The sequence below is a fragment of the Hibiscus syriacus genome, unplaced genomic scaffold (assembly GCF_006381635.1).
Source record: "Hibiscus syriacus cultivar Baekdansim isolate YM2019G1 unplaced genomic scaffold, ASM638163v2 tig00110940_pilon, whole genome shotgun sequence".
Classification (NCBI taxonomy): Eukaryota; Viridiplantae; Streptophyta; class Magnoliopsida; order Malvales; family Malvaceae; genus Hibiscus; species Hibiscus syriacus.
In genome coordinates, this window is record NW_024062923.1 from 860,568 (window position 1) to 876,904 (window position 16,337).

General features: G+C 36.5%; 1 protein-coding gene across 1 annotated transcript; it reads right to left on the reverse strand.

Moving 5' to 3' along the window:
• Positions 1-1,604: 1,604 nt before the first annotated feature.
• Positions 1,605-7,498, reverse strand: LOC120147421. Its single transcript, XM_039160798.1, has 4 exons — positions 7,222-7,498; positions 6,114-6,185; positions 5,499-5,570; positions 1,605-3,432 (listed from the first exon to the last, which is right to left on the reverse strand). The coding sequence occupies exons 1-4, from the start codon at positions 7,229-7,231 to the stop codon at positions 2,120-2,122; spliced, it is 1,467 nt and encodes a 488-aa protein (XP_039016729.1). The 5' UTR covers positions 7,232-7,498; the 3' UTR covers positions 1,605-2,119.
• Positions 7,499-16,337: the final 8,839 nt, after the last annotated feature.

Sequence of the window (16,337 nt, forward strand, 5' to 3'; positions counted from 1 at the left end):
AGAAATGTTCCATCTTCTTCCCATCTTTAAAAAAAAGCAGACAAATACAGCTTTCCTGCAGAACATTATATTATAGAAGTCAAGCATGCGGATCTTGCCTGCCTTTTGAAGAACAAATTCAATAACACTATAACGCGAAGACAAGTTGAAAGCAATTGTTTATTAAAATAAAGGGAAGAACAGAATCGAGTAAATGGCCATTACCTGTATACTGTCTTAGCAGTTAGCACCATCGTGTGTGTTAATATATTATTATTGTATTGGTATCATGTTATTGAAGATAAGTGTAATGAGTTGGTTTGATGTAGAGAGGAGACAAAACACGAACGTTTTCATGATAATCGTGTAGATGTGAATCGAGTCCATGTTACTTGCAGTTGATATTTAAACAGGATGAGATTCCTCTTGTCTCCCCTCAACCTTGTGATATATATATTCAGCAGATGATAATGGGAAGACAGCAAATAGCTAGACTGAGTTGCAACACAATTCAAAGGCCTTCTTTCTTCTATAAGAAAAAGAAAGAAAAAGAAGGAGAAGAAATAGCTGTCCAGATTCCTTTTGTCTTAACAATTTGATTACTTTGAGTATCACATGGTAGTTACAAATCTCACACGCTTTAAGCAGATGAGAGATGCTTATTTCAGAATTTCATAATCTGTCAATCACAATATGCTCTTCAGTTCTGTTGGGAGAAAAAGGAGCGAAGGATACGAAATTGGATCTTGTCCTACCCCTTGTTTCATTGCTTAAAACTATCCATTATTTGATCGATTAATAATTGATTTTCCTATCAAAAAGTGTTAAAAGGTCCATTATTTAGCATTGCCACATTAAAAAAACGAATGACTTTTGGGGTTACAAATAAGAAATAGGTAAACTACACCAAATACCACTGAACTTTCAATTATTTCAATTATAGCAATGAACTTTGATTTTCGTTTCAATTATACCATTGGACCATTAACTCGGTAACGACTTGATAATGTGACTGACATTTGTCGACGTGGACACAAAATAACTGATGTCGGCATTGGCAAGAAGACAAAATAACCTTATATTGTCCAGAAAGAAGCAGTTGAATTGAGTTGTATTAGCCAAGAAGGGACAATCTGCAAAATATGTTGAATATTTAGTATTGCAGTCTATCAACCATGCGTGGTAACAGTATATGCACTACGTAACCAACACAGATACGGACGCTGATCAAATCGTTGGAAGCACATGTGGGACATTATGTCCAAGTAAAATGAAAGGTGCGGCTTACAATATTTTTATCCTTGCAATTCTTAAAAGAGTAACGAATTGAACTTGATGTCTAGTTTCTGAGTTTTAACACCAGGAACAATGTTGGTCCAAGCCATTTAAAAAATAAAATAAATCGAATTTCAACCAAGGACAGTTACAAAAACAAAAACGTTCCGTTGAAACTTCGGTTCCACAGCATGAAAATTATGTACCACACCCGGATGTCCCAGAAGACTCGGCCACGTTATCCAATCTCAATGTCATGGCAACTTCTTCGATCATTTTACCTCTATCTGCTGATCCTAATCCATCCACAGCTCTGTTAAGCCTTCTCACCCAAATATCATAATCAGGAGGTACACTAGGCTCTCAGCATCGGATGCAGGACAGAGTTTCCCATGCTGAAGTGCATGGGAGGATGAGAACTGCAAATTTATTGCCGGGCTATCCCTGTCTTCCAAAACCGCACGGCCCCATGAAACTGGGATGTACAAAACTTTGTTTCTAGTACCTTGAACATCGAAAACACGGATTATGTTTTCAGGGGAAATATCACCATGCTGGACATTGGCTGTTGCTGCACTTCTTAGAGCAACTAGGCAGTCCCGGCAGCAGCGTAATGCATCATCAGAGGAAAATGAACCATCCCTAGCAACTATATATGAAAGTGGTTCCCCAACTGGATATGTTACAAGAATCGGGGTTCCGCACCAAGGGTGATCACATCGTCCACTTGGACTCTGCTTTTTGCAAGGACCAGGATGCAAAAGTCGGCCAGAGGCAATTATTTCAGGTAAGTATTTGCTTGAAACCCCTTGATTCTTCAATATGTTTAGTACCTTCGTTTGCCTCTGTACTTGATACCACAGACTCATATCCTCCCAAGAGGTTCAAGTCTGGATGGATGGGCACCAACATACAAAGTTAAAAACTGCGTGGGGTAATCTAAAGAAATAGCACCATAGAGAAAATAGATGCCTCCTATGAAGGACTCCTGTATCTGGAAACTTTTCTGGCCCTGTTGTTGATCTTCCAATAGCAATATCTCACCCTGCTTAAGCTTCAAATGTGATGCCTTTTCTACCAGGGGATTATCATTATGATCCAGTTCAACAATCTCTCCATGTTGATAACCAGCCTGCTGATATGGTACGATGGAATTTTCATTCTCAGCTAGGTGGCATTCTATTCTACGCTTCTGAAGACGAAGGCTATGAGCTGAGGCCAATGAGGATATTGACTTTCTTGGTGGTCCATTCCACTGGACGATTGAATAGAAAGTAGCTAACAGTACTTGAAGAGTCCCCAGATCTCCCCAATTTGCATTTCCAAGCGAATTCCATATTCTCTCGACTGATGAAACAAGGACTTCAGCATGGCATTTTATCCAGTGGACTACTGACTGATACGGATCAGCTGTGTTCAGTTCAAGTTTACAAAGATCACCTCCAAGTTTTACCACTGCACCAAATTTAGAATCAAAAACCATAATAAAAACAGAATCATTGCTTATTGTTCTGGACTTGCTCATACATCTAGAAATAAGTATATGAACACTATAAAATAGAGCTTCACATATGGTGTCAACTGACAATGTTAACTCAGTTCCTGAGAGTATATCTTGTCTAAATAAGGCCAACTCCACTACTTGATTCCAGTGAACTTTTAGATCATTCCCACTTTTAGATATTAAAGCTAAGCCACGTAGCTCTTCTAACTTTCCTCGTGAAATTGCTTTGTCGGCAGCATACAACTTAGATCCAGGATGACAGACACAAGACAGAGTGAATTGCACTGGTCCGCTTTTACGCCAAAATGTACGCCACAGACCATTAACAATAACATGAAGAAAGTCTTCCAAAGCAAGATACCCATCTTCCTTCAAACCTTTAGAAGCAAAAGGAGAACATGGCATTCGGAATAGTTGCTGAAATAAAACCCCTTCCAATGCTAGATCAAGCTTGCGCAGTTCATCAATCAGAAATGGGGAATTTACAAAGGACTGCTTCCCAGTGACATCATCCACACCATAGTTTTCTAAAATCCAATCCTGAAGACCCTGCTTAAATAACTCCTGGTCTATGAATTCCCTTCCAAAGTCCTTCAGCACTTTGTGGATTCTTCTAGAAGTTTGAAAAAACTTGCTTGAAGATGAAGTCCCAGACACACTTTGGGTAGAGAGAACTGCGTTACATTAAAATCAAAACATTTTCATTTATGGTGCAGTAATTGACTGCAGAAGACGTTTGCTGTGAGAGAGAGAAATTGGAAAATAGCAGACAAGCTACGGGCATGTGAACGTGTTTTAGGAGGAAGTGCAATCAGAAAACGATCTTCATTTTCCTATTCTTATTCATCATATTTTCTAACATTTAAAGACTTTTTCTCTGTTCAGAATTTTTAAACAAAGGCAAGATTATATGTTGTATATGCCTTTGATAAAATCGGATTAAAAGTTGTGCAAACCAATCACTAATTCTAAGTGGTTAAAAGGTTTTCCTACAACAATAACACAATAAGGTGTTACCAAGTACTAATCTAATGTAGCTTAGAATAAATGTATTACAGAGAAACTATTAAGGGTTATGATTATGAGATCCTTATACAATAAGCGCATGTGCCTAAATTGTTCATTGTCTTTGTATTGTCTATACAAATCATTGGAAATGCTCAAAGAGTAGTACTTGGTAAGCCTCCTTGTGCAACATATGATCGATTTAATAGGTTGAAGTATAGGATACTTTGATGTTATGTGGGTGCTTGATATGGGTTATGTTACAATGTAATAAAGATCTTACAAAGAAACTATAATGGGTTATAGTAGTCAGATCTTTAATATCAGAAGCATGTTACTAAACTGTATTGTCAACACAAAGCACCCAAAATGCTCAAAGACTAGTATGGTAAGCCTCTTAACATTCAACCTGTATTTTAGGTTGAACTATAGGGATACTTGCAATAGTATGTGGAATTCTTTTTATGAGCATACATGGACTTAATACCCATCTCCTACACATATGAATGTCTAAGTTTCCGACTCATCTTTTGTATAAATTTTTGAAATCAAGGATGTAGCAAAAAAGGATTTGAAAATAAATTATAAGCGGTTTTGTCATATTAAATATATATTTTAAAATATATAATGCATAATTACTTTATCAAAATAAGATTTTTAAAATATATATTTTAATAATAAGATTTTACTCAAGGTTATGTTGAGATTACTTCGACTCTTCAATATTTGGGTGATCCTAATACCTAGCTACATGTTTCTCCTAACTTATGAGTATAAATTAATATCCTTATTTTTAATTTGAAATATAATTTATATTCATTGATAACATATTGGAAGTCTAGTGGGTCCCTTAAGCACGGATACAAAGCTTAAAATGAACCCTAATGTGTGGTTTTAAGCTTTTGCTACACCTACAACCAGGGTTTCAAATCACGGTCCGAAAACGTGATAGCGCCCGCGAAATAGCGGTAGCGCCGCCATCCGAGTTACCCGCTACACCCGCAATAGCGCCCGCTACACCCGCAATAGCGCCAACGACAGCTGCAATCACGGTAAACATGAAATGACCGAAAACTTGACCGCGACTGCGACTTGAAACCCTGCCTACAACCATGCTCTAGCTTTTCTTTTATTGTGAGTTTAGGCTGAGGAGAAAGAAAATTGTTTTAGCTTTTAATTATGAAACAAACCTCCCCACTAGTTTATTACCCCACCTCCATAAAGTTGCTATGTAAATAACGTGAAGCCCAAACATTTGAGTAGAGCTATCACCTAGAGATTTCTCTGGGTGTTGAAGGATTGGAATGACAAATCAGAACTCCAGATTACTACACTCTAAGTTCTAGGTATGGTTCTTAATCATAATGATTACATTTTTTCCTTAAACCTTTGCAACCTGAAATTGTTTTAGTAGATAGTACAAGGTTCGAACACATTTTGTTTGTTTATATGTATTTCCGCTGTGCTTTACTTTTAAGATTTCCTTGATATCTTGACGAGTGTGAGGGCTGGCTAAAACTTGCAGTATAGCCTGATTCATCCACAACTTGCCTAATTAGATATTTTAGCTAGATTAACGAACTTTAAAACAAAAGAACAAAATAATATACACATCTACATCATACTTAAACATAAGTTCATTAAGCAGAATGACAATCAAACAAGACAATGCATTACATACAATTTCTACAAGTAAACTCGAGAAAATCAAATAAAAGGAAGCTGTGGAACTAACCAGAGTTGGATTTTCTGAAACTTCCATCTAAGCTCTGCCCTGGAGAAGACTCTAAATCATTTCGAAGAAAACCTGACCCAAATTGTTTGTAAGAGTCTGCATAAATCCAGATTTCAAATTTTACAGTGGAGCATATTTGGGCAGAATAAAAAGTTAATGCTAAAATATAAAGGAACATATGCTTGCTGCCCAAAGTGATCGAAAGAGAAAGGGAGAAAGGAATAATCATCTAAATCTGGATTTCTACTTTCATAAAAAAGCAGAAAAGGAAAAAACAAGAATTTAAGGAGGGTATAACATGATATGCTAATGTAACTTTCTTGTCAAGTTTCTTTTCTTAGGAGTAAATTTATAAATTGCCATGAACTTTAGCAGAACAAGATAGAAGGAATTATAGACGACATATTAATCAAGGACCATTACACAATACTTGCTCAAGTTTGATCAAGGATCATACTGTTATATCAGTTCCTATTTCTATGAGAAATTATCGTAATGGTTCTACTAATATGTCTGCAGAAAACACAACAGGGCATCTAGTAAAAAAATGAAAACGATAGGTTTAACTTGATATGACCAAGGAGAACAGAGATAGTAAATTTGTAACATACGAACCAGATGAAAACTTTCTGAAACTTCCATTTAAACTTCGATCGGGGGACGAGACCAGATCATTTTGTTGAGAGCCTGAGTTAATTATCAAAAGAGGAAAAGAGAGACAACCTCAGTCATACTGATCATCAGGCTTGGACCAAAAAATGTTCTGCTAAGAAATTCAGTCATGCACTAATAAGATAATTCTATGGCAATCTAGTTATCTAAGCATCGGATGTAAAGGTTAAGAATTTGGAGAATTTCTGTTGGGATTTCAGATTAGTACTTGAGCGTTTTAATTTGAGAGTACTGGTTCTACATCAGGCATACGCAATCGCTTGTAGAATTTTATCGAAGCATAAATAAGAAAAGCTACCGTGCATTAGGGAAGGACAAATAAACAAAGATGCCAATGGCACGTATTACACAAGTGGCAGATGCTTAGCGCAACTGCCTTCAGGAGCAAAAATTTTGTATTCTCGATGTCCAAAAGTAGAGAGAAAACATCTGAATAAGCTTCTAATGAAAATTTTACAAAGACCAACCAGGAGACGAACAAATCCTCGAGAAATCAGAATACAACTTATAGGATCAACCATGACCCCATTAATGACAATGGCCTATTTCACATCTGAGGTAAGCAATCCAACAGTAATTTGAACAATTGCATACATTTCATAATTCCCCATTGAACTATACACACACAAACACGTATGTTTTATAATTGTTTTGTGGAATTTAAGTGAGAGCAGCTGCATAAAACCGTGGAAATATCAAATCTAATCTAATAACAACTATATACAGAAGTTTATTTCTAGAGAAGAATTGAAGTAAAAAGGGCCCTTGGACCTCAAATGCTGCTCATTGGAAACTTTCATTACACATTTTTCACAAATTGAAAGCAATTAATACATCAGATTGAAATTAATTTCAGAACTCAGAGAAAACAAAGCAAAAGGCTAATATAGAGAACCATATGCAGAAAAAAAAAAGTAGATGGGTACAACTGATCTATTGAATGATAAAACAGTCAAAAACTTTATATTCAGGTAATTACGTCATAATCCACACAAAAAAAGAGGAAGAGATTAAGGGAGACAACGTTATGAAGAGGGAAAAAAAGACTCACCAAATTTCATAGTGAAAAATTGAGCAGACAATGCGCGAAATGAAGAAATGTGAGATGCAAGATCGTTGGAGAGTCTAAGGCTTGCATTATCTAGAGCAAATGCTGCAATGTGAGACTGTGATCATTCCAACCATTGAGCATAAAAAGAAAAATAAAATCATAATGTGGAGCAATGATGAGAAATGAGAGTGAGATCTTGATGCTTTCCTTCCACCATAAATCATTTTTCAACCTCTTGAAAAAAAAAAAAAGATAAGATGAAATGAAATGAAATGGGTATCTTATTTTTTCCAGTAACCAGATGTGAATTTGGAGATAAACTAAAAAAAAATCTGGAAATGTTAACAAAAGGAGGAAAAACAAATAAAGGGATGAAACTGGGGCGATTTTCCCCAAAAATCACCTTTCCCCTCTTTATTTCCCTGTCAGATACCCTTCTATCTTTATTTTCCGATCTAATACCCTTTGCAGAAAGACGTAGGGGTGTTCATTCGGTTAAAACTGGTGATCGACCGAATCAAAATACCCTTAACCGAATTAATCAAACTTTTTTTTAAAGTATTAACCGAACCGAATAAATTTCGGTTAATTTTCGAATTAACCGAATTTTTTTTAGAATTTTAGAATTTAATATTTTTTAATTAAAAAATAATTTACAATTAATTTGATTCAAACATTTGCATTTAGTTTTGATATTATTTTAATTAATTAATATTGATTTGAGTTTTAAATGAGTTTTAAATAGATTGGTCTCTCTTAATATAATAATTTTTTTTGATAGGAAAACAGAGAATATGAGTTAAAAGCCCATATATTTTTTACAAAATGTAACAGATAGAGTTGCAGAGCAAACGTTGAAGAAACAAAAGACTAACATCAATGATAGGGAACTTTTATAGCAGTGTTATACACAGTATGCTTGCAGTCGGGAAGAATGTTGATAGACCAGGGCGGCAGGTTATAGTGCATGTCCCTAAAGGCAACTTTACAAATGAATTTGTATCGTAATTTGCAAGGAAGGCGGCACAACCTTCGGATTTATAATTGAACACGTGAGCCTGTAAGTTTAGAATGGAATTTATATTTAAGTCTTGCAGACAAAGCAATCGAAAGTAGGATTGAGGTTCTTAGAAATACAAGTTATATTAACCTCCTGATCAGTTCCAAGTTGCATCAGTGTGGGATCTCCAGATACTAAAGCTGGTTCACAAAGCTTTATTGCTCTATGAAAATCTTTCAAATGGCCCCACTATGGTAAAAGGCATAGAATGTACAATTCAAATCAAGTAGACAAAAGAAATTAGAAAATCCATAGCAAACTTAAAAGAATGCACAATTGATACTTTGAACTTACTGTATTCATCGAGTGGAGCATCGTAATCATAGCTAGAAGCAACTAGCAATGAAAGGACCCCAGCAGTTCGGCCAAAATTTGTTCCTCCATGATACTTATAACACAAAAGACAAACATATGAAAACATTCTTCCAGTGCAAATAAAATACCTTAAAATTGATACTTTGAAACAACAAACAACAGTATACACTTTTGTCCATGCTCCATCCTTCTCAACCCCTCAAAAGCGTAGCCCTATGTTGCTGCCTCGCCCATGCTCCATGTGCCCATCTCGTGCCCATACCTTACACAAATCAAGGCAAAAAAGAATTGATAACCGAGGAGCATAAAGGAAGTGGGGGGCAGCATATTATAGGGTGAAAAAAATATTAAAAAATATTTAAGGGTTAATTCGGTTAATTAACCGATATCGAACCAAATTAACCGTTAACCGAATATCCAAGAAATCATTAACTGTTAACTGACCGAACTAATTCGATGGCCGACCAAATTAACCAAACTAATTTGGTTCGGTCGGATAACCGAATTAGTTCAAAAATTTGAACACCCCTAGAAAGGCGCGACCCATGCACTACGCCTTACGCTGATGTGGCGCCATGTGGGGCAAGGCGCGGCCCATGCGCCACGCCTTATACTGGCATAGCGTTAGGGCTTTAAATGAGACGAGACAGATTATGAGCTACTAAAGATCGACTCGGTCAAGGCTTGATAAATACTCGGATCGAATGGACTCGAGCTCAACTCGAATTCTTAAAAAGATGAAACGAGCTACTTGATACTCGACTCGAAAAGCTCGTGAGCAGCTCGAAAATATAATATATTAAGATTTTTAAAAATATATATATATAAATAATATTAATATTTATGTGTTGATTTTTTTTAAAAAATACAATAAGACTTTTATTTATTTAAGGTTCAGGTTCGAGTTTGAGGATTCAATCTTGTTAAGTTTAAGAATTTTTTTCTTCATTTCGAGCCTTTTCGAGCTTTTCACAAGCTTCAGTTCAGGATTTTGAGTTCGATTCAAGCTTAAAAATTTTAAGCTCGCGAGTTTTCGAGTCGAGCTCCATTTCAGAGTTTTCAAGTTGAGTCAAGCCCAGCAATACTTGAGCTCGACTCGGCTCGTTTACACCCCTACATAGCGCTACGATGGGTAAGGCGCGGTGCATGGCCGCGCCTTCTAACACGTAAGTGTATAGTGCTGTGCATGGGTTGCACCTTCCTGACAATCTGACACGCGTCAGGATAGCACGATGCATGGGTCGTGCCTTCCATTTAATTTCGGCAACCACCTGATCATTCACACCCACATCCCACCCCTATAAATATATTTATTCTCAATTATTTTCATCACACCAAAACCTCTCAAATCCTTTCAACTTCTCTCAAATCCTCTCAACTTAAGGTATATTTTATTATATTTAATATTTTATTAGTATTTTATTTAATTTTTTAATTTTTTAAATATTTTATTTAATTAATTTTTTTGCAATTATAAAATGGAAGGCGATTTGCTTCATTTGGATGTAAATCATATATCTCGACATTTTACTGATACGGTAACATTTTTACATTTTAATTTAATTTAAATTATTAGTAATAATTTATTTATTTGATTTTTGTTTATTAGTTTATAAATTATTTTTTGTAATTATTAATATTTTTAGGAGAGCGACCGTATATTAGATTCTTTTATCCATAACCTTAAGTTAGCGATACCAACCCGTGTCTGGTCGTATTTAGTCAAGGCTGGATTTGGTCACATAGCTAGATATGAATGCCATTGTAGGATAGAACCAAATCTGATTTCTGCATTAGTGGAGCAGTGGAGGTCGGAGACTCATACATTCCATTTTCCGTGCGGAGACTGCACGATTACGCTTGAAGATGTTTCTATGCACTTGGGACTTCTGGTGGATGGAGATGTGATTTCAGGGATGGTGCACGATAATTGGACTACTTTGTGTCAGGATTATCTATGAGGTGTCCCTCGAAATTTTAACGATGGTCGAAATTTTATCTATGCTATCGACGGATGTTTCTTTCTGTTGCATTATTGGGCATGGTATCGCTTGCCCTTTTTATGTCCTGTTGTGAAGAACACGTTCGTATTTCCGCTACTATTGAGTAACTATAAAACTGATTTAGTATATTAATCATTTTATCCAGTGTATAATAAAAATTATTTCCTTGAATAGGTGGTCTATTGACAGGAAAAATCATCGGGATCTACCTGATGAATTAAAAATAATCAGACTGGTAATCGATCAGAAGGTTGGCACAAAGGTATGTATTTTAATGCTTTAAAATCTATTTTGTATTATAGTTATATAATTAAATTATTATTTTGATAAGAATTATATATTTTTGTTTTAGTTTGAATGACTCCATATTCTAATGATGATATGAGGATGTGTATCCCACCGGAGTTAAGGGGCCCATCAGATGTTTGGATGGCAGTGGTTCCTCTGATCTGTTGTACGATTGTCGAGTGGTACCCCACTGATCGCTTGCTCCGGCTATTTGGTTTTGTACAACCAATTTCGGAAGCACCTCGAAATATGAACCAGTTGCATCACACAGATCGACGCGGCAAGAAGAATATAGATTGGCTGGTGAAGCATTATAAGTGGGTCATGATGTGGGAGGATCGACATTGGCGCATTCCCCATAGAGAGCCCATTTATGTTGACCACTTGACGGTTGTAGATGATTATTATGAGTGGTTCAACAATAATGAGAAACAATTTCTACTTTCCGATAATGTACGAGGACGGAGCATTCATCGACGTCGACAAAGATGTGCACCGTCACAATTCCATCATCCCCTGACTCGTGGACGGAGAGCATGTGCTTCTGGTTCGTCGGCAACTGCACCACCAGAACCTTCACAGCAATCACCATTTGCAGCGACGTACAACCAGCAACCATATCTGATGTCACCACCGCCTTTGCCTTACCAGATGTCATCGTCGCCACCGACATGGAGTTATAAGACCCCTCTTTGAGGATATTATGGGTCTATGTTTGCATATCCGACTTGGGGTTCATATACTGATTATTTGGCGGGTGCAGCCTCATCACCGATGGTCGTCGCACAGACACCTCCTGTACAGTTTTCTCATTCATCGATGTCTGTGTTTTCTGAGTTTTCTCAGTTTTCTATGAGCGGTGGGTTAGTCAGTCATACACCTCTAGGGTCCTTATTCTATGGAGGTGCTAGATCGTCATCAATTCCTCATCAATAAAATGTATCTACTCATGACGACAACGACAACGACAATGATGATGATGGTGATGATGATGACAGTGAGGAGTCAGACCCAGTTATATGAAGAAATCCTCCTCGAGACAGACAACCACCGTACTGCGGAACACAATCGCACCGTAGACATCGATAGTTTTTTATATTTTATTATATTTGTATTTACTGTTTATTAGACTTTCTTTATTGTATTTTTTTATTATTTATCATTTAATACTTAATTTATTTTGTTAATTTTGTTGGAATTTTTGTTAATTTATTTTGTTAATTTTGTTTATTACCATTTAATACCAGTTATTGTAATTTTGTTATTATTTACCATTTAATACTTATTGTAAGTTTGTTGTATTTAAAATTATATTCAAATACCAACTTACTATTAGTTTGATAAAATTAATAATTGTGTTCGATAACTTTCTTAAGTTTATCACTTATTATCTCTTTTATTATAATCGCATATAACGCCAACGTCGAATCTCGTTTTCTTGTATTGTTTTTTAATCGTCATCAGTGGTTATTAAATGAAATTAACTATAAGTAAATGTAAATTAAACTACAAGAATTATTATTTGATAAACAACAAGTACATCGGTTCCTCATCAATGGTTACTTGATGACAAAAGAAGTGGACATATTATTCTAGTGTGCCCTGAGTTTCTACAATGCCCACATTTTTTGTCGTGTATAGATGTTTCTCGAATATCCATATCACAATGAATTCGAGTGGATTTTGGACGACCAAGCTTCCTCAATAAAGTCAGATATGGTACAATCGGAACCCAATTCTGAACCTCATTAGGGTCTTTGTCATTACCTATGGAGGGACTCAAATTCGTATACCTTAAACACTTCTGATAGTAGGTATACGGGATCCACAAAATGGTTATAGTCTTGACGGGTATACGAGCAAACTGCTATCACATGAGAGCATAGATACTTCAGAGCTTGCAAAAACTCGCAGTCTCACCATCTGTCCCGTAGATTTAATTTTAACAACACTTCAATCCCTTGAAGAGGTCGCGACAACTCTGTGACACAAAACAATTCATGCGTTCTAGAAAAGCTTGTTACAGACATTCCATTTGATGCAACAGTTTTTTTGTAGATCTGTAACTAATCTAGGGTGATAGACATGACCGCCTTGCATCCATGTTTGAGCTTGTCCCCCGAGCTTCGCAAAAAGTACCCCAAACGAAAATATGTAGATTTTACCAAATCCGTTACAGGTAAGTGACGTGCACCTTTTAAGGTCGAATTGATTGCCTCAACCAAGTTGGTCGTCATGTGTCCAATCGATATCCACCATCATATGTTTTTGTCCACATTTCTTTATTGATGAGGCTGATATAATCATATCCTTCCTCATTATTCGCCCGTAAATCTTGAAGCATGGATTCAAATGTTTGAGGTAGTAGTTCGTAAACTAAGCATAAAATGTAGAACTTTCTAAGTTTGTTTCTTTAAAAAAATGAAAATGATCGAAAGAAAAAAAAACTACAATAGTTTCACTTACCCATGCGCACAAGTAATTGGCGTTCATCATTCTTCTTGAACCTTCCATGGTAGTTCGTAGCAATGTCTCAGATACAATACTTATGTTGGGCAAAGGGTGATTACCACATTGGACCCAAAGACTCCATTGCTGCTTTGATCCCAGCTCCGTGATCTGAAATGACACAGATTTTTCCCTCGCGATAACAGGTGAACGTAAGTTTCAGAGGAAAAAACCCAAGAATCTGTATCTTCTTCTTCAACAAGAGTAAAAGCAATTGGAAGAATGTTGCGATTACCATCTTGGAAAACTTCCAATAGTAAAACTTGTTTGTATTTTCCATACAAGAAAGTCTCGTCGATCTGGACCACATGCTTGCAGTATTTGACAGCATTAATGCATTGTGGGCAAAGCCAAAAAACCCGGTAGAATTGGCATTGATCGCAAAGAACTTGATCATTATGGTATGCATGAAAGGTTTTGAAGTCCACAATTATCCCAGGATTCAACCTTCGCACCCCCTAAACCAATTTGGAAGTTCGTTGTAAGATGTATCTCATTCGCCGTGAAGTTTTTTAATGGCATTCTGCTTTGCCTTCCATGTTTTTCTGTATGAGACGGAATACACATACTGTGATTGTATAGCTAAAATTGATTTTACCATGGGCATGATGGCTTGACAGATCACTTCAGAGTCCAAGTTGGTATGATATTGGTTGATCCCCCCAGCACAACATGTGTGAGGATCGTTGTATACCGTTAGTTCCAATCTATTGTTTTTCTCTTCCTCTTCGATACGAGAATCATCCAATTGCATCCATTTTTGTGTCCGGCACAGTGGCATACATATTTTTTTGTCGTGGAGCGGTAGATTCTGATTGAACAGAATTACAAATATTATAATTTTTTATAGCCATCATCGCTTCTTCTTTGCTTGAAAACTCCATGCCTAAAGATAACTCATAATTATTTATTAATGAATAAAATCCATAGCCACCGAGTTTAGGTATATCCTCAAATTCTGACCCGTATATTGCACCATAGTCAGCTTCATACATGTGTGCTGGAGGTTCAGTTTGTGTCACATTTGAGGGAACTTCATCTACATCATCATCATCATTGGAGTTGAATTGTGGTGATTCTGGGTGAATGAATAGTCTAGTCTCAGCGCCATCCGCACCAAGCTCACGAAGCGATTCTTCTGGTGGAGATGATGGGTTTTCCATACTCTCCACATTTAGGTCGAAGAGCCTACTACTTGCATATCTTCCCCTTGAACTAGAAGGCATATCAACATTGAGATCGAAAAAGCTCGCAGTCGAATGCCTCATCTGGAGCTTGAAGCCATCATGTCAAATGAAAATTGCACAGATTGTTGCGTCGAGGGAATCTCCATATTAAGGTCAAAGAAATTGGTTGATAAATGCCTTTCCCTTGAACTGAACGCGATGTTGCCATACGGATTGTTCGTGGACCCACCTCGGTACAGATCGTAAGGAGTTGCTGATGAATGTTTCCTCATTGAAATTGATGGGACGACACCATGATGCAGATTTTCCATTATGATATTAAAATCATTACACAATAATATAGTCGGGCTATCAACTTGATCAGCCAGCCCATAGTGAGAGCTTAATGACAGACCCCGAACAACTCGCACTTCAACAAACTTTGCATACATCTCCGTATTGGCGTCTGAATAATTATTTTGAGAATCAACCATCATTTCAACATCATCATTGTTCGATAGTTCGAACACTGTATAAGTTAACGGAAGCAATGATGTTGGAAATCTGTACTGAAGCGACGACATTCTTCTAGTACTTCCAGCATGAACCTTCCTTGAAATCTTCGTTATCAGCTCCTCAAGAGATATGTTTCTCTTGAAGGATATTTTAACATAATGATTTGATACGAAAATAATGCCGGTTTCATCTTCCCGAATTTCTCTATCATAATAAACAATAGCTTAAATTCGTGTCATTCTTAGAGTTTGAAAGTGAGACAATCTTATATCTGCAAAAAACCTGAAACAAACCTAATTAAATAAATAATATATGAATTAAAATATAACACAATAATTTTTTACACATAAACGTAAATAATTTAAATAATATAATTTTATATTATTATCGTATTAACAAAAAAAATCGACGTATGCTCACGCTTTCCAATTTTACAACCACAAAAATTAATTGAAAACAATTAGTATAATATTTTTTTCAAATAATCATATATAACTATAAAAAAATATTATAAAAAATTATCTTATAACGAAAGATCGATTGAACTTCTGAATCAAAGATAAGAGGATTGTCAGGTGATATTTTCGGGTTGAGAGGTTGTTGTGTGAAAGTTTACGGGGAGGGGGTATTTATAGGCGAGAGGAAACGTTTTAAAGCCGAGAAGTGAGGATACAATTATATAAGGCGTGACCCACGCAATGCGCCATTTTGACGTGATTCATAATTACAGGAAGAAACGACCCATGCACCACGCTATACCCCTACGTGGTAGATGGAGCGGCCCATGCACCGCGCCTTACCCAGCGTGGCGCCATGTAATCATAAGGCGCGATGTATGGAACGCGCCTTTCTGCAAAGGGTGTTAGATCGGGAAATAAATATGGAAGGGTGTCGATAGGGGAATAAAGAGGGAAAAATGTGATTTTTGGGGAAAAGCGGAAAATAAATAAATAAAGCTGAGATAAAGAGAGAAAAACTGGGTCATGTTTGTGGTCCCCACTCATCCAGTTGACCGTGGGTCCTACTCACGTGATGTTTTTTTACATGCTCCAATTCCTAGGCTGTTGCTGCTGCTCTTCTTTCTCAAAATGAATTATTATATTTGCATGCGCTTCAAAGTAAATTAATGTGTGCGAGTGTGTGTTTTTTTTTTCTTTCGAAGACGATGATTTCATTGACATTTAATTTTCGCTATCAAAGGACACCCAACTTATTGTCGATTAACAGCATGAAAAAGAAGGAACAGGGACCGGTACGCCA

Coding starts and splice junctions, on each gene's coding strand:
- LOC120147421 (XM_039160798.1), bottom strand. Junction 5,571..6,113: donor TTTCAGAAAGTTTTCATCTG/GTTCGTATGTTA, acceptor AATTTGGGTCAG/GTTTTCTTCGAAATGATTTA. Junction 3,433..5,498: donor TTTCAGAAAATCCAACTCTG/GTTAGTTCCACA, acceptor AATGTAACGCAG/TTCTCTCTACCCAAAGTGTG.